Here is a 25,870-nt window from a genome sequence, read left to right as displayed (position 1 = left end):
TGACTTTGGCTCACTTTTATTTATTTTCATATGCTACAATCATCCTTATCCTAACGTTAACTTTGATATGGTTATTTTCAAATCATGGGTAAATTATGCATCAAAGCGATGTAGATGGTGGAAATGGAGGGTCTTCTCTTGTTTTATGATGTCATGGTGAAGGGGACAGATAAAAAGGCGACCTAAAAGTAAAAAAATTTATATCTTGGTGACGAAAACTAATGAACAATCATTGGCAAAAAGACCCGACACTACGATTCTAACATGCCAATTGGGAGTCGTTAAACATTCTATTCATCAAAAGGAAAAGTGTTATATAAAAATCAATGCCCAATTATTTGAAATTATTAACCTCATGAGGATCAAAACGCCAAATTTGCGGATAATAATAATAATAATAATAATAATAATAATAATAATTATTATTATTATTATTATTATTATTATTATTATTATTATTATTATTATTTAATTTCTATGTGTTCGGTCAAAATTTCAACTTCTTTATATTATAGATTGCCTACAAGAAGAAAAACAGTCAAATATGTTAGAGGACATGTCTTTTGCAAATATAGAAACAAAGCATGCCTTTTAACTTTTTTTCTTTCTTTCTCATTTCCTTGATTTTAATTTTTATTTTCAAATCCTTCTTTCGTTTTTTATTTTCACAATATTATTATAAGATAAATCTAGACACAAGACATGGTATTTTGATATACTCGCTTCCGATTAAAGAATTTGGCAAATGAACCTCTGAAATTATTTTGATATTTACTTGATAAAACAATCCATATAAAACGCATATTAATTAGTGTTGCTCAATTAGTGTTAAATTGGCTTGAACATCAACGCTAAACTAACTCTATTTTTCATTAATGTTTATAAGAGAACGATTGACTTCCTTCTCAGTCGACCGGTCTACTTCTCCTCCCTTCTTCTCGAAATGGTCTTTGCGCTCTCCTTTCACTCATTTACTTCTCGTCCTCGTGAGTTACAAAGTCGGATGGTACCTACAAAATGCACTCTAACACTCAAGTGAGATATCGGGATTCGGTATTCGGTGCTATTAGTACTGAATGATGACGTACCTAATTTTCAAAATTTGTGTCTATTTATATGATTATCATGAACCCTTTGTTATTGGGCCGGATTAAGACTTTGGACCATGATTAAGAGTTACCTAATGTTTTATCACTTATTAGTCTTATTAATCTTCTATTTAGGCATAATGAATTTGGTCGTGTCGGTAACCTAGAATCTTGTTTATCCTCAAGAAAAGTAAATGAATATAAATAAATCATATTTGAATTTAAATATCAAAACAACTTTATTCACTAAATAACAAATTAAATTAGAAACTTATGTTGCTTCCAACTTCAAATATAACAAAATATAGATACAATTCACTTCCAGGATCAAAATAAAACAATAAAATGACAATTCATCAAAGAATTCATTCTCATATGCTCATACGTAAATGTTTTTCTCTATTTTCACTGAATACTAACAAATCACAGTTGTTTTTCATTTCATCTTCATATCACAATCATATTAGAAACATGAATCTTAAGGTCTTTTGCAGGGTTATAATGAGTCTGGGCTTCAAAAAAGTATTGGTTTTTCAGATAACAAAATACATATTTTAAAGAAGACGAACATACCTACAGTTCAATTATAGTGCATATGTGTTATCTAATCACCATTTTCTTTGACTTCAGCACCTTTCCTCATTTTATTTTTACTTATTCATGATTTTTTTTTTCAATCCATAGGAATAGATTTTTCCTATTTTCAACCAACTTTAAATTCTAAACAACTTAGAACCATCCCTTTTCTGTAAATATTGCATATATGTTCTCTTTCCTTAAACATGTCAATGGATAGGAAAATATATCATTCAATGTTTAAGGTGCAATAATAACAAATAATTATTGGCTCAAAAGGGTTATCAAAAAATGAATTCTATTTATATAAAGGTTGGCTATTTGGCCCTGAGTTCCTAATTAACACAAATGCCTTAATCATATTCATGCTCTTTTATGATGTAACATAGAGTAAAAATTAAGCAACCACAACTACCAATTCATCAATAAAACTCTCAAAATTCTTTATGGTTCACCCACTCACTTGGTTTAATTAGTCTCATTCCTTATTGTTTTGTTAGTCTTTATTCTAATCAATCATCCTGTTAAATTTTTATGCATCACAATTTCAACCACATTTGAATATGGATTCGGTCATATTTTCTTTTCCAACTTGTGTCTAATTCATTTCACTGTTTAATACTCAAACACAAAGTCTGATTAATATTCTCTTCCACAATTCAAATTTAATATTGCAATTTTTATTATTTCAGAAAAAATAAGACTAGAAAACAAGTCAATAATTAAATTAAAATTGTAAATAATTCAACAATAACAAAATAAGCAAATTAAACAATTGAAAACAAAAAAAAATAAGAAAAAAAATAAATGAAAATAAACAACTGAATAAAAAATAACTAAAAAGATAAAATTTTAAATAACTACAAAAATAAAACCATATTTTTGTAAGTGGTTAAGTAAGTGTGAAGGTTCTCTTCAAAGAGAAAAAAAGAAAAAACACACACACACTAAAAGAGAATATGGAACGGAATTGAAAATAAGAACAATTAAAAGACAAGGAACAAAAGAAAATCAACAAGACTACAATTAGAAGATGAAGATGAAGCATGGATGGAGTCGTGCCACTTGGAGGAGGGTTCCAAGATAAGTTAAGGAGGATTCGCCACTTGAAAGCATCCCAAGATAAAACTCAGAGGAAATATGAACACTTAAGTTCTCACTAAAGTACAATAACTTTGCTAAAATTCAATGTCATTTACAAGAAGGAGTGGTCACCTGTTTATAGTGATAGATGTTGTGTGATTAAGACGTGGAAGAAAATTTGAAATTCAAAAATAAGCTAGCTTAGCTCCCTAATTTCGTGCCACTAAACACGTATCTCAGTCGGTCACACTTTTGGAATTTAAGCATGTGCTTTAATACAAATATTGTGACTCATGTGCGTCACTTCTGAGGCGCTTCTAGATGCTAGAGTTTTGTTCCCTATGGGCCATGAACAAACCCAATTTATGCTATTTAACACCTAATCTAAATAAACAAAAAACAAGGAAAATAATTGGTGTTCATGTCCTAAGTTTTACGCTCTACTAGTAATCCTTGATATGTCCTGAGTTATGTTCCTGGTCATCTTCCTAGAAGATTGGAATGACTCAATAGGTGCTCTGTCAATCAGGGTTGCATCAGTTATGCTTAAAAGAAAAATCAAATCTAGATTTACAGTGAAGGTATTAACTATTTAAAAAATTTACAATATATATTTCTTCAAAATAATGTATGAAAATACCTTATAGCATTTAATTCCCAGGCGGCACAAGAAAAATTGTGGTGGCTAAGTTAAATCAAGTTCAGATAAATCCCACTCAAAATTATCAATGGCTTAATAACCAAATTACAAAAATATACCTTTGTCTACCGGTTTCAGTACACAAGTTGCAAGTGAAGAAGGGTATAATCCTAAACTTTAAATGGATTGGAAAATAATTAAATATGCTTAAATTCTTCATCTATAACAATAAAAGAGAAAAATAGTGAAGAAAAACTACTCCGCTGAAATTAAATATATGACAATAAAATTAAATAAGTAACCGTAAAAGAAACATAAATAAAGAATGTAAACTACTATTTAAAATATGAATTGCATTCTTTTTTTTTCATATAAATTTGTAATCTCTATTACTTTTTTCATTTAAATAATAAATTATACATTAAATATATAAAATTAAAATTAATATGCGTAAACTTTATTTTATAATTGGAGCGATTATAAAAAAAAATTAGGTCTAGTTTGCTTCTGGACGAGGAAAGGAACATATTCACTGTGTTACGAAAAACAAGATACTAAAAGATAAAAAAACACAAAAATAAGAAAATTGGTTGGTTAAAAATTTTCTTCGCAAATTAGGTAAGAATTATGAGGAAAGTACTGTACGTATATATATATATATATATATATATATATATATATATATATATAATTAATTATTTAGGTTTCTCTTTATTATAAATTTAAATTATTTTTGTTTTTATTTAAAATAGGATTATAATTCAAACATATAAAGTATAATTAAAATTATAAAAAAATATTTTTATAAAATAATATAATTAATCATATTATCTATAGTAAATTGTAAATATAAATAATACTAAATATATATTTTAATAATAATAAGAAATTATATAATAATTATATTAATTATAAAAAATAACGATAAAAATAATAATGTTATTTAATTTATAAATAAATCAATCTAACTAATTCTTAATAATTTTTAAATTTTTAAATTTATATTTTTATCAATTAAAAAAAAATCAATCACATTTATCTCATCATTCACAAACTTTCATAAATTTTCTCACACTTTATACTTTACTTACCTTAATCCAAACAATCTCAATTTTTTCACACTTTCTCTTTAAATCATCTCAAATTCACTCCCTCAAATCCACTCCCTAATTCCTAATCCAAACATTAAACATTTTTAACATAGAAGTTAAGTGATCATTATTCAATATGAGTGAGCGGAACTCTAAATAAATCATGTCCATCTTTTTATTTATGATTGATTTGGGTTCATTTTTGTCAACCCAATTCATCTCGAAACTATATATATTGGATATATTATATTTTTCTATTCACTTTCACCGTTATATTATTTTTCTCACTACGTTATCTCAATTTACTTTGACAAACATAAATTATTTCAAATATCAATGCTTTTAGGATCTCTTTTAGATGTTATGAATAAATAACTTTAAGTACGTTTACAGCTGTTTCTTAGGTTGATTAGATGCATGCGCATGCCATTTACACAATTGACCCACCCATAATAATGTAATTAACCTAAATAAATTGAACTCTTTTACTATAAGCAGCAAAATATTTTTGTTTATCAATAATGAATAAATAAATTAAGGAGGACACTTCCCAACCCTCATAAGAACTCACCTTTTCAAAAAAAATTTAAAATTTAAGTTATATTATTGATTTTGTTTTATGTGTGTATATAATAATTTAGTATATTTATATCAAAATTAAAATATATTATACTTTTTAATAATTTTATTTTTTAAATATAATTATTATTTTATAAAATAGTCTACTTAAAACCATTGAAATTTGATATTTAAGATAAAAAAAAATATGATTCAATTTAACTATAATTTATGTATTTAACTCAATCCATTTTAGGCACCTTTTTTTAATCTATAGTGAAACCCATCTTTACATTTATACATATTAATCCCCTAGAAATATGAAATAACTAGAAAGCGCAGACGATTAATTATATACATCCACCACGTCCATGGTAGGTATAGTGGTCATCATCCCGAAATAAATGTGTTTGGTTTATATCTTCAAACCCCCTTTTCAATATTTTTTTCTCACTTTATAAAGAATTTACTGAATAATGAACAAATAATTGTTAAATGTCTTGAAAACAACATAAAATGTATTCATACTATATTTGAAAGTAGGTGGACAGTAGAAGACAATTTGAATTTTTTTCATTCTTTCTCTCTCTATCTATCATCGGAAAAAAGAATTGATCACATCTTAGATGTGCTTTTAGTAAGATGTCGCCTTCTGAACAAGATATGAAAAAAAATAAGAAGGAGTTTGTTCCAAATGTCTCACAATGTTGAAGTTTGGAGTGGGGATAAACTCGATCAAAAAGAAAAAAGAAACGTTAGGCGTAGAAAATTGAAGATTAATAATAGAAGAAGCACTAGCCAAACCAAAGAATTGATGGGGCCACACAAAGAGAATAACAAAGATAAGCATTCTTAAAAAGTTTCCTATGATTGTGTTGAGATGCAGATAACCTTCATGCCATGCACCAAACAAAAACATAAACATACACAGAGAGAGAGATAAGGGTGATGCAACAAACCACTAGTTTTGGAACTTTAAAGCTCCTCAACTCATCTATCAAACACGTCTTCTTCTAATGCTTTATCTCTTTCTATTCACGCACGTCAATCAAGTGAAATGTAATGAAATATGTGTTCATTACATTTATTTTTTTTCCTTTTTAATGTTTTTTAGTGGCTAACCTGGACTTGGTGCCAATGATTGCATCATAATGGTGTCCTTGATAGATATGATTTTGGTGATTGATTTAATTGTGGAAGGGTAGCGTTGCACCATGTGTCATGCATAAACTTTGGAGCGGGCCAAGATTACATCATGCTTTAATTCCACCATATCTTACTATTCCTCCTACTTTTTTGTCTTGTGCCGTACAGTTACCGTGAAAGGAGATTTATGGCTTCTGTTCAACTCATTTTCTGACACTTCAACGATGGAGATTGGTCTTTGTAATAATAACTTTGTTGCTCAACCAATTCAACATGAAGCTCATATTTATTTAACCAAGTGTAAAGTTAAGATAAAAAAAAATAGAGATAAAGGTACATCTTAATATATTTAACCTACTTTAAATTAAAAGTGAACGCATGCATCATTGTTTACTCACTCTAGAGGAACTCAATCCTCAAAAAATCTCATGCAAACTTGTTAACTTGAGATATCTCTAGATGCACATGCGATGATATCAAGCAAGATATTGTATATTTGAACAGAACGCACTAATGTGGATCCCTTAGTTAATTAGAATTTGTTTAGTAGAGTAGAACACAAATATCAGCACCCAAAATAAAAATATCTCGTAACCATTTTGGATTCTACCGTATCTTCTAATGAGTTGTTTCTTTCATCAGTGTGGGTTTTGTGGAGACTCTAGCCTTCGTTTTTGCCATCACAACCCTCGCCAAATTTGTTGCAAAGTGTTAACAGTTGTCAATTTGTCGAGTGGTGGCGACTTAATAGACAATACGAATGCAAAGACTTTGGACTTAAATGTTGAAAGGAATTCAAGTTTTCTGTACTACGGCAAAAACTTTGAACTATCCCTTAGCATGTCACTTCAACCAAATACAAGTTTTAACAAATTTGAGATCAACATTTGATAAATATGATAAATTAAAGGATTGAATGTATTTTTATTCTCCAAAATTATTTATTTTATTCGTTAAAGAAATAAATTAAGGGTCTCCGTGTTTTTTTTTTAAATGGCTTTATTATTGTCAAGTATCATTTCTGTGAGTGGTCTTTGTCGTAGGTTAATCTTGCAAAATATGTAATTTTTCATAAATTGTAATTTTATTTATTTTTTCATAAACTTACTTGTATTGCTTCAGTAACTGGTTTTAATTAGTTCTTAAAATACTGCGAGTCATCATTTTAATCACATCAAGTAAACAGTAACATAAATATAAATTACCGGTTTTGTGTAGTAGATTCATAGTTAAATATGTTGTTAATTTGAGAGATTTCTAGATGTACTAGGTGTAACCAAATTTATTTTTTATAAATGTAGAATGCTAGAAATATGGTTTCATAGTTTGAGAGGCAAAAATACATGTACAAATCATACATTGTCGTGAGAATTTTTAAGGAGGTTATTTGATGATTATTGATTTCGTTTTTACATCTTTTTTCTTTCAAATTTTCAAACCAGTCTTTCAAAAATTGGTAGAATATTGTAACACGTCTTTCAAATTGGTATAGTGCATAAAAGGTCAAAAATAGCGGTTTTTTTAACAATTAGACAGAGGGGGTTCTGGTGTAATTTGAACGAAGTGTCTGGGTCAGACTATGAATGTCTAAAATGTCTCGATACAAATGTGCTTGCAAGACTTTTGATCGATACAAAAGTGCTTTCAATCATTGAAACTTTTGGACGATAATGATTTTTAACATACCATTTCAAAATTTTCATATACCGCTCAACAGCATACATTCATCTTAAGTACACTGGTCCACACAATCTAACATCTTTTACCATATGCACAACTAGATTAACCATGATGTCAAAAAAGGATGGAGGAAAAAACATCTCCAATCCACACAAGATAACAACAATTTCATCTTCAAGTTCATCTACCTTTACTTGATTAATGACTTTACAACAAATGGAAAAGAAAAATGAGCACAAGCAGGGTTTTGTATGTCTAACATTTTTTTGTTAGATCCAGCGAATAGAAACCAATTTGATTTTGGTCACTGAATCAATGCAAATTAATTATGGAAACCAAATTCGCTCGCTGATTAGTAGAGATTTAGTGACCAAAATCAAATTGGTCACTAATTTGTTGTGATATATTTGTATTTAGTGACCAATTTGATTTCAGTCATTGAATCAATGCAAATTAGTGACGTTATCCAAATTCAATCGCTAATTTGTACGGATTTAGCAATCGAAACCAAATTGATTGCTAATTTGTAGTGATATACTTGTATTTACTAACCAATTTGATTTTGGTCGCTACATCGATGCAAATTAACGTATGTGTGTGTGTGGATGCATGAGTGCGTGTGTGCGTGCATGTGTGTGTGGTTGTGTGTGTGCGCCATGTGTGTTTTCGTGTTTGTGTGCGTGCGTGAGTGTGTGAGAGAGTTTGTATCTTCTATTACTAAGATTAATGATCCAAAGATTTATTTCTAAATATTTTTTAACTGGTTAGAACTTATTGTTAGTATTGAGATAATTTCAATGGATTGAAATGGTAATTTAATATGTTAAATATTCTTAACTAAAGTCTTTAAAGACTGCAATAAATGTTTTAATTGATTGTTTTATCAAATCATTTTGTCAAAATTACTTAAAACCTCATGGTGGTTTTATAAAGATTTTTTAATTTGTTAGAACTTGTTTTTTAATAAATTTAAAAACTCTTGGATTTTAATGATGTTGTTATCTATTATCTTTCTAAACATATTGAAAACTCGAACTAATTCATTGTTCTTGTGAAATCAACAAATTAAATCGAAATATTAATCCATTAAAACTGACAATTCAATTTTTATAAAATTGTATTTCTCTGATGTTTTTTGGATAACTTTTGAAAATATTTTTGAGTGAATCATTATTACTTTGTGAGAAAGAAATACTTATGTGCAAAAACTGGTTTCTTGAAACATTTCTCTAAAAATCTTGGATCACCTGTCTTGGTTGAAGAAGGATTCCTAAGTTTTAGAACCTCTTTATTTATGTTGTAAACTTAGGTGTTGTTGTTACTTTAATTCTTCTTATTTATGTACTCTTGATTGAAATTAGATAGGCTTTCTAAGTATAGAGTAAATGCAAGTTACTTGTGGGTGTAACACTCTGTATGGTTTAAGAGTTGTGTTCTTGGAATCTTTTGTATTGTAAAGATTTATATTTAGTGAAATATTGGTTGGTATGACTAAGAGATTGGATATAGCTTTTGTAGAAGACCATTATAAAAATCATTGTGTGATCTTCTCTCTCGGTCTCTTTTTTCCTATCAAGCAAAACTTGATTGGTTGTTCTTATTTTTAAAATGAAATTGAATTTTTAACGTGTTTTTTTGCATTTTGAAATTATTTTAATTGATTTATTTTTCTAGAAACTTCATTATAAACTTATTTTAAAAAAATAAAAGTTTAATTCACCCTCTTGCACATAACCGGCATGAAGGTGCTACAAATCTCCATTCAATTGCTGAAATTGTGAAAAGAACTAATTAAACATCAACCGTTTAAAAGACTAAAGTTACCAAATTTGTAGTAAACTTCCACATAGTTAAGGGAGAGGATCTCAATTTAGAAATTTCTTCTATACTTTTCATGTCACTGCTCATTGACTTTGATTATGTACATTTTCTAATAATTCTTAATTTATTGCAATGAACACTTTCAATCCATGATTCAATTTCAATTTATACTCTCATGCAAAGCTTTTATATATTACATACCAAATCCAACATGAACCACTTTACTAAAATTACATTTATATTACTTATCAAATAATAAAATAATTACAAACAACACTTCTTTCTCGTGAGCAACATACCAGGTTAGCAAATACTTAACGTTATCACTATATAGAACATGTGTAAACATACCCTCTACATAAGACCTCCAAGTATTGAGAGCACCAAATTTTATAAACCCACAAATTTTTACCACGTTTTTTATTTATGCTTTATTTTGTAATGATACAATCATATTATAATAGTTTAAAATATTAAAATTGTGTCTTATTTTTAAATAATTAGGGCAATTATTAGAACATGAATTCAAGTTTTAGGACAACACTTATTATCCATCTGAAAATGAAGTTACTAATGAAAAGTAACCAAATAAGGAATCAACCCCAACCCATCTATTTGAAAGTTTCTTTCAAGAACCTAATGCTAGTCCCTACATTTTTCAAAAACAAAAGTAATAACTTTACTTATTTTATTTTCTGAAATTGTTAACTTAGATATCATATATCAACTAAAAAGGAGATGAAATATCAACATGACACTTAAACGGAGAAGATCCAGATGACTTCATATAATAACTAGCTGAAGAGGGCTTCTGAAATTTAACTACTACTAGAATTCTTATCCAAGAATGTTGGTATCTTTCGGAAACAGAGGATGGTTCACTCACGTCATTCATTTCATCACAGTACCCAATTCAACACTAATTTTAAACAACTTAACCTGCATTAAAAAATTTCAACAATTTAATTTTCAGGACAGATATTAAAATTATTAATACACGCAACAATATAAAACAGCTTTAATAAAAAAATTAATGTGAAATTTGTACATAATTTTCCTTCAAGTTCATAATCCAATGATTAAGCGGTCAGTAATTAATCAATCTTATTTTTTGCATGTTTATATCCAAAGAAAATAAAATCTTAATTAGAATACAATTGTCTCCAATTAATCAAATAAAAACTATTTTACCATAAACTAAATTCCCAAGTTTCCCCTTTGAAACCCTGGTCACACCCTCCAAAATCCTTCAAAATTCTAACTCTTGAATCTTCCAAATAATTTCATACCATTTTTTTTCTAAACAATCAATTATATATGGGAAAAAAAGGCAAAGTGTTAGGAGTTTAAAATAAAGAGAAACTAACAAGACATTATTGCAATAATTAAAAACTCAGAAAATTATAAGAAAAAACAAATATTAAAATACCATAATCACACATTAACCATAATAGAGGTAATAAAAATGCAATGAAATTTCAAATAAAACTAAAGAGGTAATCCCATTAAAAACTAATGCAAAATAGAAAACTACAGTGTTAAAGCAGTAAAACTTGTTGAAGAATTGTTACATCTATTGCTGCATCCATTTTTCTGAAGGGCATATCTACTAGAAAACAAAGGTAACGACCATTTTCCTAAACACAAATAAAGAAATGATAAAAGATACAAACAATAGAACACTCCACTCAATTCTCGCCATTGACCCGTACTCTACTTGCAGACAATTGTTACATTCCTCTTAGGCGTCTGTGTTCCACTCACAATGTCGGTAAATGCAAAGCAATCCGGTATAAGTTACAAATGTCTTGTCCAAAAAGGTAAAAGTACATATGTTCTATAAAAAAACATTTAGTAATTTCAAAATAGAATAATCTATTGATTTTTCTACGTGAAACAATCAATAGTAACAATAATTGATCATTCCAATCAAGTGTCCCTTAATAGCAAAAGATTAAACAGCTTTTCACCAAACAGAAAACTCATAAAACAAGCCGTTGCATATTTGTTTGAAATGTACAATGAAAGATATATAATAAGACTGTCTAGCTAAGTTTCGCCCAATCAGGATATGGACACTCGTACGTCCATCCAGGGCCCGAGTAACAAAAACAATGTAGCCATAGTCCTTCTTCATTACCATCATATCTGCAATTATAAAAGCTCGACAGAAGCAAACGTAATGGTCAAGCTGTCTGAGATTTAAAACAAAGGCAGAAAAGAATCTTCAGAATTATAAGTTTCAAGTCTTGCTATAGAACAGATAAACTGGTGTGTTCCATATATTAAAACATAAAACAATCACAAAACAGCCAAAAACAGAAGTATAACATTGAAAGTTATATGACATAATTTTGCACCAAAAAAACAATAAATACTTATTTAGATCAACAATGGCATCTACAACGTCATACTCAAAACACAAAGCTTAGGTGAACAACAATCAGCAACTTAAAGCTCCTACTTTGTTCCAATAAATATTTAACCAAATTCTAATATCCTCGTGTCCTCAGAGCAGATAAATTGTAAAACCTGTAACATTTTTTATGAAGCATTGAATCATAATGGTATGTTAGATTTTTTCTCTAATTATGCTCAACCAAATTATGGTGTGCCCTTTCTACTTTATAGTTTAGACAGCTACACAAAAGACTTGAGTACGAGCAAATCTACTCTGAACTTTCTTCAAGTCACCCAGACATCTTTGTCTTTTTACAATATACAAAGCAGCAAATATTGTTTTCTAAGATAATTTCTTACCCTTTGGGTTCCAAATTTGGACAATTTGTACACATTGGATCGATGATAAAATCTTCATTGGAATTTGCTTCGCATGCATTGAGCACTTCATCAAAATTTGGTGTCAGAGAAACATCAGATATGCGAGCTGATCTATCAGCACTCAACCCTTTGACAGATCGATCAACAGTTTGTTCTGAGATGTACAGCATGTCATTGGCTATTGGGTGCCCTGAATACTGTAAATGAACACGTATCTACACCAGAGGTATATAGTATGTTAAGCACCATATACAAATTGTAATAAACTGAACAAAAATAAAGTGAAGGATGTCTTTGGTCATAGTTGAATTAATATTTCCAACTACATATGTTGTGTTAATCTCATCTCTTGTATTCCGTAAGTTGTACAGAAACAATGACATTCATACATTTTCCTATACAGTACAGAATGGCTGGCTAGAGGCCTGCTTTGGAATATCTTGTCATTGACTATTGTGACACATCATTTCCGTGCAAGCATGTGTTATGGTATCAAAGTCCATGTAATGCGAGATATAAGCCTCAAAAAACAACACATCGAAATAATAGAATATTTTTTTTCATTAGGGAGGTTTACACAAGATAGCAATGTTTAAACCAAATATCAGAAATATGGAGAGTCTGATATGAAGATATTAAAATATGCAGCTTAAGTTTTGAATAAAAAGAAACAGGCAATCTAAATCAACCAACATTTTCCTACCTGATGAGTACGGCCAGTGATAGGTTCACATAAAACGATACTTTGAGTTCCATTAGTACTAATCCGAGTAAATTTTGTAGAAGCAGCCTTCCCCTTTGCAGAGTCTCTGACCTTCATTAAAAAAGATATTTTCATTCAGATATCCCATTAGATACCTCAAAATCACTTTTCCTCTGACAATATTAGCTACTACTGAAACATTATAAAATAAGAATACCCAACATAATCACAAACATTTTTGTTTTAGCTGTCATATGCGTCTCAGTTTTGCACATCAGATCATTTAGCAAAGACAAAGGAATCCATGGTGTTTGTTCTATTTGCATCTCTTATGATTTTAACCTTGTTGAGTTGGAATATATATTGCCTTGGACTCCAATTCTGTAACATATTGCTCTAATTCTGAGATATATATTTTGAACTATGACAAAAGCAATGCAGTTAATAAAAAAGATGCTAAAAGGCCTCCTTGCTACACAAAAGACATGACAGAAGGTCATTTTAAAAGGCCCTGCCCTTGAATATGCAAAAAGAGACTTCTTCCAAATTTGAGCCCATGACCACCAACCAATTACCAATGTGCAACTTTAACATTATGTCAGGGCTTGCCATCAAAAGGTAAGTGAGACTCTCCAAAAACATATATTACCAAGGCAGCTGACAACTTTTTCAGCTGAACTTTAGTTATAAATTCCATATTTAAAGTTGAATAGCAGATTTTTCTAAATTAGTTGCTTAACATGAGTTAAATGAACACAATTGTTGACTGATTCCATGGCTGATTTTTTTGTCTTAAAAATGTACTTAAGAACTTGAAGGAAGGCGTCTATATCAGTCCTAAATAGTAGTTAATCAACTGGATGACGGTTGAAGAGAAAAATAGTTACAAAAATATGCCCAAAAAGTTTCATAATACACACTTATCATTTATTTCCTCCAGCAGCATGTGGTGTCAAATATTTATTATTTATTTCCTCCAGTAACATGTCTCAAATATTTATCATTTATTTCCTCCAGTAGCATGTTGTGTCAAATATTTATCTAAATAATATATTATACCAAATAATTACACAAATAACATGGTTTAATGTAAAATTTCACAATTGGGTTTCATTCTAAAATTGATTTTATTTTTTCTGTTTTCTATTTAAAAATGATAGAAAGACAATTTAAAATTTAAAATAAAATTTGTATCTTAAAAAGTAAATATTTTGAATAAAATATTAGAAAAAATATATATTTCAAAAAATAATTTTTTAGAAAGGTTTTGAGGAATAATATTTTAGAAAAATAAATATATTAAAAAATAACAATTTAGAAAACTAATTATATTAAGAAATAATTATATTAAAAATATTATAATTAAAAAAAATATTTAGAAAATAAATTATTTTAAGAACTAATTAATTTAAAAATTGAAAATGTACAAATTTAATTTATAAGAAAATTACATATTTAGAGATGTGACTGTTTAGTTTTGCATTGAATTAAAAAATTAATATTAATAGCTATTTATTTATAGATAAAATACAGATTAAGTAAATGTAAATATAAAAATGTAATATAAATTCTTATATTAAAAAATAGTTTAAATCAATTTTCAATTTTTTTATTTATACAATTTTAAAATTTGTTTTTAATCATACACAATTAATAAAATAATTATGATAACAAACAATAATAAGGAATAATGTTATACAAAAATATTTTTATAAGTTACTACTTTTTTGAATAATTATTATATTTATAAATATTTAAATTATTATATTTATTCACAAATCAGTAATTTAAATTATATAAAACATTTTTCACTATTTTATAAAAAAATAAATCGTTTTTTTCAATAAAATTTTCAAACCAAAATTTCAAAAAAAAATATTTCAAATTTATATATGTTAATTTTATTAATGAAATTTTCTTATTAACATACTTTTCTAAATAATTATTGTTTAAAATATATATTTTTGTAAATAAATGTTTCTTTAAATGATTACTTTTCTAAATTATTATATTCTATAAAATATTTCTTTAAAATAATTTTTTAAGAAATTATTTTCCAAACCAATTTTTTAAATAATTATTTTTTAAAAGCTCACAATTATCATTTCTCTTTCTTTATTTGAAATGAAAAAATAAAATTAATAACATCAAGTTCATAATAGAACTTAATTCTAAACTATTAGAGTAAATTGTACTATTTAGATAATTATTTAGCCTAATATGTTATTTATATTTAGATAAATATTTGGCAGTTAAAGAAAATAAATTATTCAAATGACCAAAATTTATAACAATAGACTATATTTCAGTAAAAGAAAAAAAGAAATGGCAAAACATCCAAAAGAAAGGTTGCGTTAGCATTTATCACAGAAGGTAGAAAATTAACTAAAAATAGCTAAATCATAAAAGTGTTTTTCCTTCAATGCCTTAATATTAAAATTATAAATATAGCACTTTCTTCCTAAAAGGATTCTTGCAAATTCTTGAAAATAGGAAACATGTTGATCACAAACAAAGCGACATTTCTATAATTATTAGTGAAAACATATCAACTGAAAATGAAAACAAAAACAATGAAAATGCATCCAAAAGTTCAATAACAAAAAAGCATGTAGGATCCCAAGGCCTCACCTCCGCTGTGCTCCTTCCTTCACGTGCATTATAGTCAATATTGGCATCGACAATTAGCTGAAAAGTTAAAACATGGTCAAATTAGAGAAGTATGAAATTTTAACTCAGTTGAAAAATTATTTATCAATAGTTAAAATCAATATATTAGGCAAATTAAAGTTCACTCAAATACAAATATGACTAGACATCTCTGAATGAAGTTTTAGTTAACCATGACCCATTTGGAATTGCCTGTTTTTTTTTAATTCACATGTTAGGCGGCATCACTATGGATTTTTACATCCCTGCTAAGCTGACACCCGAAAGTACAATAACCATATGTCATGGCATGGAAAACTGCATATAAAAGAAGAGAAAAACAAATATAAAAACATGGGGACTAAACCAAACCCATGCTCAAAAACAAAAAACACCACTACCAAAAAAAAAACTAAACAAAACGAAAATTAGGGAGTTAATTAATACCTAACTGTTGCTTATTGTTTTCAGATTTACAAAAATAACTTGACAATTCTAAACTCAAACCAAGTATATTTCATATTTTTCAAAAATAACATTTCAAGCATAGCCAATCCCATGGTGGAAAAATTGGAATTAGCAACTTCAACCTATGTTAATATTATTATGAACAGCAATATGCACTGATTTTCACGTAAACAACTTTTCTCCCAAACCTTTGCTTCTTCACATGCACATGCTACAGTGCATGTTGCTACCTGCATTCACTTGTACTCTCACACTTCAGGGACCAAAGCTTCTCATAAGTGGGAAATTAATGCCTCTCAAACAGAGGTTTTCAATTTAGACACATCCCAGATGTGATCAGTTGCTTTCTCTAAGAAAAAGATATACTCAAAAGTTCAACTACTTCCTCTCATTCCTACTTGCTTCTTTCTTGGCCACTGAACTGATCTTTCAGAGAGGATAGCTCGAGAGATAGCCCTCTTTTACTACTGTAGAAAGTTTCTATGTGCAATAGTAAATTACACAATTTTTCAACACATTCACGAAGTAACTGCTTATTCCATGTCTGGCGTGAGAAACTTGGATAAGTAGCAAATATATCACCATTCTTATATTTGCGAGCAGACCTTAGAAAATATGAACCATAATACACCGGTATCATGTCACTCGAAGGTTAACACAACCATTTGAGATGTTTTTAAGCATTCATGGCATGGATTCTTCTAAATTGTTTGCAAACTAATATTCCTAGCTCATTTTATGTATCTTTTTAAAACTGTCGTGAATCCCAAGAGGCAGGAACAGAAACTAATATGCCCACAATATCTTTAAGATCAAATGAAGTACATAGTAGAAAATGTGCAAATTTTGTTAATCACTTAAGTAGATAAGATAAAGTCTAGCGTTTAGTTACTTTTCCTTTAGTTTGTGACCGTGAATCTAACATTCCAAATACTGCTGACTGACTAGAAAGAGGATACTTCCCATCAATGTTCTGCAAATGTCAAGCTAATTCTTAAGGATGGCCAAGTGCACAAGGTTCAGACTGGGAGGAGTTTGGGGAGGAATGATGAATGTGCCTTATCCCACATTCAGAATGACTACTTTCAGGATTTGAATCAATGACATCCAGATCACTGGGAGAGAAACCACAAGGTTCACCCTCTAATTATACCAAACTATGTTAACCAAAGGAAGAAGGAATATATTCTAAGCATATATGAAACAGTTTCAGGGTTTTTCTTCAACATACTCCCTGTGTTTCATTTTATTTGATATTTTAGCAAAAAATATGGTTCCATTTTGAAAATCATTTTATAATATTAATGAAGCATTAAATATTATTAATTCTGATTATATCCTTAACCATTATTATGAAGTGAGAAAATAAATAAAAAATAGATGACGGGATGTATTAGGAAATAACATAATAAGCTTTATGAAATTATAATATAGCAATAGCATTTTTAAAATCCACTGCCAAAACCTTCAAGGTCCATCCAAATGGGACGCAGAAAGTAATAAATACCAAGTAGGTATCTGTAACATTTCTTATCCACAACATATAAAAGATACCTCATCCTCAGGAAATTCTCCAACTACTTTTGCTATATACTGTTTGTGGACTAAACCAGCTTCTATCTGTAACAATAAAACTCAATAGTTATAATGTATAAAAAAAATTATATTACAGATATAGGCATTATAGATAAAACAGAATAAACTATGTCTTACAAGCATGTCAAGATGTTGATATCACAAAATAAGAAATTGAACTTTAATGTCAAAGAAGGTAAATAGTTATCTTTATAAATCTATCGTAATAAGTAAATAATACTGTAAAGTACCAACTGAATATTACCTAATTTTTTTTTTTATTTTAAAACTTTTCAATCACAACATTTTCATTGAACAAAAAAAGGAAACTAGTATATATAGATAGAAAAAATACTTTATTTATATATAATATTCAAAGAGGCGGATAGAGCTCAAAGCAATGTAGTTAAAATCAGGATTAAAATTGTGGAATCGCACGATTCTATGATTCTGCCCACCATTTCTGATTATTAGCCCACACAAGATCATGCCAAAGTAGGATTGATGGATCATCGATGAAGATTGTGAAAACAGTGAAATCGTCGTGTTTCGTGTTGTGATGTGTCTAGAGTTTAAGGTTAAAACCTAAGTCCAATTAAAAAAAGTTATTATGCTTCACACACAATTTTAAGTAACTACACAAGTGATGTTATGTTTCTCCTTCCTTCTTGTCCACTAAGCAACCTGCTTCCCCAAAAGAAAACTCCTTTGTGGTCAATCAGGTTGCTCAAGCATACTAGAAGTGAAGTTACGCACACATAACCACCTCCACTTTCATTTTTTTCTCCTTCACTCACGGTCTCTTCCTTCGAACTTCTTATGCCTCTCTAATCATCTTCTCCAAATGCAAAACCACCTAGTTCTTTTTATGCAAACAATTGTGTGTTGCTTATTTTGTCTCCTTTTGCAGTTCTATTTTTTTCATATATCATTATAATGGTTTCCGGTGTTGGGGATTTTAACCCTCCTCTCGTGATATTGTCACTACTTCAGACAACAATGGTAGTCCATGCTCACAAAAAGTTTGATCTAAGAAAGTGGCAAAAAATGCTCTGTGTAGTAGAACAGACTTGGTTTGGAAACATGAAATGTGTATTGATGGAGAACCAATAACAAATCAATGCAAATTTTGTCAAAAGATCATAAGAGGAGGGGTTTATTACATGAAGCACCACTTGGCAGGAACTCAAAAGGATGTAATTGCTCAAAAATGTGACAAGTAAAAAGGAGTTGTTTGAGGTTGTTGTGGGTTTGTCACAAAGACTAATGAAAAAAACTAGGTTTGATATTGATGATGATGTAGAGAGGAGGATGTGCACAGTAGTAAAAATATTTTGAAGAGGTCATTGTGCTCATAGGCCATATCTATTAAGTATTAGAGAAGGATAAAAAAGAAAGTACTTGTACAAATGATGTAGAAAAGTTTTTCTATGAAATGTCATACCACTAAATGTGTCAAGAAGCAAAGGATTTACGAGAATGCTTGATACAGTTTCAAATTATGGATGGCATGCGATTTAAGCCACCTTCATACCATGAGATCAAAGTAGAGTTCTTGAAGAAAGTAGTTAAGGGAACAATAGATGCTTTGGAAGAAGTTTGTAGGATTGTGTGGAAGAAAACTGTACTTGTGTGGATGTCAGGGGCTGAGTAATATTGATCCACGTCGATACGCAATGATTGTCGTGTCCTTTGTTGTCCAATTCTTCAAGTCTCTCTACCTCTTCACGTGCTTCGGTCGGCCGGTGGGGGTACCTGCGATTGCACTTCGACGCTCAAGTCAGCGATGATGCTCAAGTGAGAGTTCTCTGATATTATGAAAAACGTACATTTTCCCCCTTTCAGAAGTCCCTTTAGTAGGTTGACTTGGGCCTTGGCCATGTGGGCCAAGCAATTGATGGTTAGAGACATGCTTAGTGGTCTCTGGGTCGTGCTTGGTGGCCTCCTGAAATCCAGGGAGTGTTCCAGAGAACGTGTTTGACTTATTCAGCGGGGATTATAACTGCTTGTTCCACGTGTAACCACGTTCTTTATTTAATTAAATCATTTAACGCAAACCTTTCGGTCGTCCGGTGCCGACCGGTACACTTGCCCCCCAGGCTCGAGGATATGGATGGCCGAAGAGTCGTATGAGACGCATGGGATTTTCGAGGTAGTGCTTGATAGCCGGCACCATTAAATGCGTGGCAGCCCCAAACGGCAGCTCTGCCATGCGTCACATCTCTGCCACGCATTTAATGGTGCCAGCTATCAAGCATTACCTCGAAAATCCCATGCGTCTCATACGACTCTTCGGCCATCCATATCCTCGAGCCTGTGGGGCAAGTGTACCGGTCGTCCGACCGAAAGGTTTGCGTTAAATGATTTAATTAAATAAAGAACGTGGTTACACGTGGAACAAGCAGTTATAATCTCTGCTGAATAAGTCAAACACGTTCTCTGGAACACTCCCTGGATTTCAGGAGGCCACCAAGCACGACCCAGAGACCACTAAGCATGTCTCTAACCATCAATTGCTTGGCCCACATGGCCAAGGCCCAAGTCAACCTACTAAAGGGACTTCTGAAAGGGGGAAAATGTACGTTTTTCATAATATCAGAGAACTCTCACTTGAGCATCACCGCTGACTTGAGCGTCGAAGTGCAACCGCAGGTACCCCCGCCGGCCGACCGAAGCACGTGAAGAGGTAGAGAGACTTGAAGAATTGGACAACAAAGGACACGGCAATCATTGCGTATCGACGTGGATCAATATTACTCAGCCCCTAACATCCACACAGGTACAAAAACCGTTTGCACTAAATTGACTGATTGGTGGACCTACAAGAGGAGAAGGACTATTTTGAACTTTTTAGAACAGTTCAAAGGGAATTTTTTTTTCTAGAATCTATTCATGCAACTAACATCCCAAAAACAATTGATAAAATTTATAAGATGTTAGATGAGATTGTTGAAGAGGTTGACGAGGAGAAAATTGACCAATTTGTAATGGAAAATGTTGTCAATTATAAAGCTACTACATAGTTGAATCGTGAATCGTTTCATATCGTGAATAGTAAGATTCATAAAAATTTAAAAAATATAACATAAAACATATAAAAATATAATTAATAATCACAACCATGTTCAAAAAGAGTGGTTGTATTACTGACCAAATTAGGTTAATATTATAATGGTTGGATTGGGTTGGGTTATATGGCCCAACTCCTTTGTTAAATGAAAGAAAACATTAAAATTGGGGTTATTATAAAACCAACTCAAGTGACCCGACCCAGTTCACACCAAAACCCAAAATAAAACCCAAGCCGCGATACAAAACCGTTTCGCGATTCATACAATTTGTGATACAATTCACACGATACGGGAGTAAAAATAATTATTCTTAAAAATTAAACATGATTCGTATTGCAGGCATCTGGAACCATATCGTACGATTCGTATCGTGAATCGTACTATTCGTATCGTGAATCGTACGATTCGTATCGTGAATCGTACGATACTTACTACCATGAATGGAAGTGCTTAGAATGGTAGATTCTAATGAGAAACAAGCCACGAGTTTCATCTACAAGGCAATGGATCGGGCTAAAGAAAAGATACAAAAAGAGTTTAGTGATGACAAGAAAAGGTACTTTAACAATCTCCAAATTGAAATTTCATCTTTTGATTTTACTTTTAGAATGAATTGAGATTGAACACTAATTCAAATTATTATTGTTCTATTTAAAGTTATGAAGATAAGTGGAATATTATTTGATGAAAGGTGGGACAACCAGCTTTGAAATTGCATTATTCTCCTAATTTTAAAGTTGATACAAAAGTTAAAATTGGCCTAATGCAATGTATACAAAAGATGGAGGCTAACCCTAAGGAGAAACATTTGATTCACTTTCAACTTCAAGATTTCAAAAACTAAGAAAAGCTTTTGGTAATTCCTTGGCTTGGCTATAGAGGCAATTGGGAAAAAGACTCCAACAACTCGGTGGGGGTCTTATGGAGATCAACACCCAAAGCTTCAAAGGTTTTCCATTCACATATGTAGTTTGAAAGGTAATTCCTTTGGATGTGAATGGAAGTAGAGTGTATTTGAGATTGCAAGATCTTAAAAATTGTGAAATTAAAATAACGGAAATAGTAAATTAGTAATCATTTATATGTATGCTTGCATTTGTATTTACTAGGTCCATATAAAGAAAATATTCTAGAGATAATTCAAAATTGGATGAGAAGGAATGTAGAAGATCACTTGAGGAGTTTAAACTTGACGATATTCTATCTGATGATGAGTGGATTATAGAAAAGTTTGAAGACAATAAAAATGTACGTTTACATTATGCCCCGAATTCAAATAGAGAAGATGAACACTTGGTTGAAGGTCAAGCCCAAGGCAGAGAATAAGAGGATGATGTTCTTGCCATCCCACCTCTACAAGGGGAGGATCTTCTTATTGATGTGCTTTGTGAAAGGCATGGCACTAATGAAGATCCCTTGATCTTTTTATTGTAATTTGAAAGATTTATATTAGATGTTCCTTGTTTAGGCTTTAGCCATCTAGGTGTTCTTTGTCTTGGGCTTGGTAGTTGGTATTGATAATTTGGTATTTTGTTTAGGCTACCTAGACTTAAGTAATTAGGGATTTAAGTTGTTTTGTTTGTCACTCATGAATTATGACTTGATTGACAAGCTTTCTTTTTTATGGTATATGATGAACTTAAGTTTGATTAAGGATTTTAAAGTGTGACCCTCTGACTAAATATTTTTTAAATATTTATATTATTTGTATGAGTACATATCTCATATCTATGTAGGAGTAGGATCTACAATATGTATTATGATCCTACAATCTCCAATTTTGTGAGCCCTTCACAATTCCAACCATAAACTCGATTTTGACTACCTTGGCTCAAAGGCTTATCTAAAGGAACAAAGTTGCCAATTAGATGTCATGTAAATTTTAAAATCAAACAGATTAACCTATTACTTAATATTAGAAATTAAATCATCTCTGAGAAGTAAAAGTTGTTAAGAGCAAAAGACCATCACTTCCTAAACTCACCTGTTGCCTAAAGATGTCAGCTTTTGCAGCACTTCTGGCCAAAATAAGAAGTCCTGAGACAAGGCGATCCAGACGATGAACAGCTGAGATGATCATGTCAAGGTAAAAATGCAAGTACAAAATGGATACAGTGAGACGGAGATAAGGCGTGCAAAAATATTAAGGGCAAGAAAGAAGCTACATTTTATGCTAATTGGAAATGTTAAACCATATCAACAAATGACATTTATCTCTATGATGATTATAAATTGTATTTCCATAAGGCATTTTTGGATACGAAATAGAGGCGCCAGCCCATGCTCAGCTTGAAGAATGCCAACAACGGTGTTCTTCCGATATTGACCGCATGGGTGTACCTATGTTACAGCTAAAATTCACAGCTTTAGCATATACGAAATTTAGAGCAAACTACCATCAATAAGTATATCACCATTACATAGGTATCTAATACAGAATTCATTAAAATTCCTGACTTCTTTTGGTAGAACTGAAGGAAATTATTTAAATGATATAAAGGCATCAGTTGTTATCTTTGCGTTTAACATACTATTAGAATTATGATCCACGTTTCAATCACAAATGGCTCTAGTATAAAGGGGTGTTAGAAATATATCTAAAATCCTTACTGTTTCCACACCTAACAGCTTGAACTTCAGGGAAAATTAATTCATGACCGAACTTATTCTCTGCATAATTATTTTACTTAACATGAGCTATCACAGTTTTACAACATACGCACTTCAATAATTCATTTGTTAATGCATACTTACAGGAACAGATGCCGGCTTACAAATAGTTAGCACATCTGGTTCTTTTTGAAGAATAAGAACATCACAAGCCATCACAGGTGGTTCATGCCTGAAATCTCAGTGGCATCAGTTGCAAGGTTTATTAAATACATAGAATGAAACCATGAAGTTGAAAACCAAACCTGTGTAAGAAATGGCTTATCTTTTGAGATGGTCTAACTACGTATGAAACTGGTACCATCTCACCATCTACTTGAATCCTTCCACATTTCACTGCACTAACCTACAATGTTAAACACAAACAATCAATTAAGTAAAACTCTGGGGCAACATCAAGTTCACTGAGCTGAACTCAACAAGTGGAGTATGAAGTCAGTGATGGCATTTGTTCAGAAAAGTGTTAAAAACATCTATTGTAAATAAAAATAATAACAATAGTAATAATAACGATCACAGGACATTACTCTGGTACCCATTCTTTTCTTATGGATACTGTACTCGCAAAGCATTTAATTGATTGCTGATACTATCCAATATAAAATCAAATGTTTATTATGAAATCGAAGTAACTATCGACGACTCACCAAGGGTACCAAACCTATCAGGAACCAGAGCAAATTTTACTACCTTAATGTGACCTTTTTGTTGAGTATTGTAATATTGCGAAAGGTTATACTCTAACAATGGATCGAATTTCAACATACGAAACAGAGAATGACTAGTACTTCAGTGTTTGTAGTAAATTATAGTTACGATTAGACAAATCATCAAAATCAAACACAAATGAGTAGGCGTGATTCTTACATAATACTCATAAGGTCGACCTTTAAACTCTTCAGCAAATAAATCGACAATGGTTTTTCCCGCCCACCGATTTTTAACCTGCAACAACAAATACACCATTTATAGGGTTTAATCGAGATTTTTACAACAAATAAAGAAGAGAGATTTTAAAATAATAAAAAAATTGAATAAGAAAAACAAAACAAATTACATGAGCGATGAATTCAAAGTAGTATGGTCTAACAAATCGTATTCCTGCACAAATTCCAACAAGCAAACAAAAAAAGGAGTCACGTTCTAAGTTCGTAGTAAATTTTCGTCCTTATCACTGGAATATGTGGAACGTCTTCGATACTGGAACGTTACCGTTTCGAAAGACGTAATCTTGCGGGTGCGGGGGATTCGCTGGAGTCTGCCACACGATATCCATGCCCTCCTCGCCTTCTCTCTTTCTCTTCATATTCCCCTTTCACTTGACGTAAAGAGAAGAAAGATTGCAATTTGGAAGGTAGTGGCTGCCAAAACGACAGTCTTCACAACGTCGTTGCGCCCGATTAGATTAAACGACACAATTGAATTGCGAACGCTTTTGCATGCCGTGTCGTTTCAACTTTGTTAGGTAATTTGGTGTGACATTTAAAAAATAATAAAATAGAAATGCACGGTTATTTCATGACCAAATAAGTTAATTGGTAAAATTAGGTCAAAAGTCAGTATTTTAAAAAATTTATACGAAATTAAAGTTATAAATTTCAGAATAGAATATGAAACTTGGTCCACTCAATACTAGCTCGTTATTAGCAAAATTTCCCTTGGAATTTATTAAATAATTTATTTCCTTAAAATTTGTTCACGTTACATTAATTAATCTAAACTATTTTGCATCCTGATGTTCACGAAAACCTCAAAAAAATACTTTGAAGAGAAGAAAAAGACCTGTCATGTCCCGTAAAAGAAAAATAATAAATATGAAAATATTTTATTATCACCGATATACAAAAAAAAAATCATCATTAGAAACACACAATAAATTAACAGAAAAATATCTTAGCTGGATTCTTTGTAATAATTAACGCTGCGACAGAATTATCATCTCAATTAAGTAACAAAGCAATGACCTTACATACTTTAGGAAGTCAAAATCACACTCACGCCCAGACCCACCTAGAAGCAAGAAAAAGACAAAGTATCAAATTCCTACCATCTATTCTTTAATAATCTTAAATTAGTGTTATATTTTGGTATAGTTCATACTATAAATACAAATTCTTTTTTTTTAGATTAATTAATATTTTTATTTTTTATAAATTAATAGTACTTATTAGATGATAAATCTCATCTCATGAATATTTGAGTTTTTTTTTATAACTGCATCAGTTTGCTCTATCAATTATAATTGCATTGTCATTTCTGTTTTTTTTTGT

At 30.5% G+C, this 25,870-nt stretch overlaps 1 protein-coding gene across 1 annotated transcript; it reads right to left on the bottom strand.

Annotated features, from left to right (window-relative positions):
• Window positions 1–11,526: 11,526 nt before the first annotated feature.
• LOC137821227 (Pseudouridine synthase family protein) lies at window positions 11,527–25,026 on the bottom strand. Its single transcript, XM_068625722.2, has 12 exons — window positions 24,813–25,026; window positions 24,658–24,701; window positions 24,468–24,545; window positions 23,846–23,946; window positions 23,685–23,772; window positions 23,192–23,270; window positions 22,915–22,997; window positions 17,839–17,904; window positions 15,799–15,855; window positions 13,168–13,278; window positions 12,444–12,679; window positions 11,527–11,831 (listed from the first exon to the last, which is right to left on the bottom strand). The coding sequence occupies exons 1-12, from the start codon at window positions 24,904–24,906 to the stop codon at window positions 11,729–11,731; spliced, it is 1,140 nt and encodes a 379-aa protein (XP_068481823.1). The 5' UTR covers window positions 24,907–25,026; the 3' UTR covers window positions 11,527–11,728.
• Between the last annotated feature and the right edge of the window lie 844 nt (window positions 25,027–25,870).

The sequence above is a fragment of the Phaseolus vulgaris genome, chromosome 9 (genome assembly GCF_051622355.1).
Source record: "Phaseolus vulgaris cultivar YP4 chromosome 9, ASM5162235v1, whole genome shotgun sequence".
Lineage (NCBI taxonomy): Eukaryota > Viridiplantae > Streptophyta > Magnoliopsida > Fabales > Fabaceae > Phaseolus > Phaseolus vulgaris.
Note: the sequence above shows the minus strand (reverse complement) of the source record. Positions and strands in the feature narration are given on the sequence as shown.

Coding starts and splice junctions, on each gene's coding strand:
- LOC137821227 (XM_068625722.2), bottom strand. CDS start 24,906: ATGAAGAGAAAGAGAGAAGGCGAGGAGGGCATGGATATCGTGTGGCAG. Junction 24,546..24,657: donor ACTTTGAATTCATCGCTCAT/GTAATTTGTTTT, acceptor TTGTTGTTGCAG/GTTAAAAATCGGTGGGCGGG. Junction 23,271..23,684: donor GTAAGCCGGCATCTGTTCCT/GTAAGTATGCAT, acceptor GCTGTAACATAG/GTACACCCATGCGGTCAATA.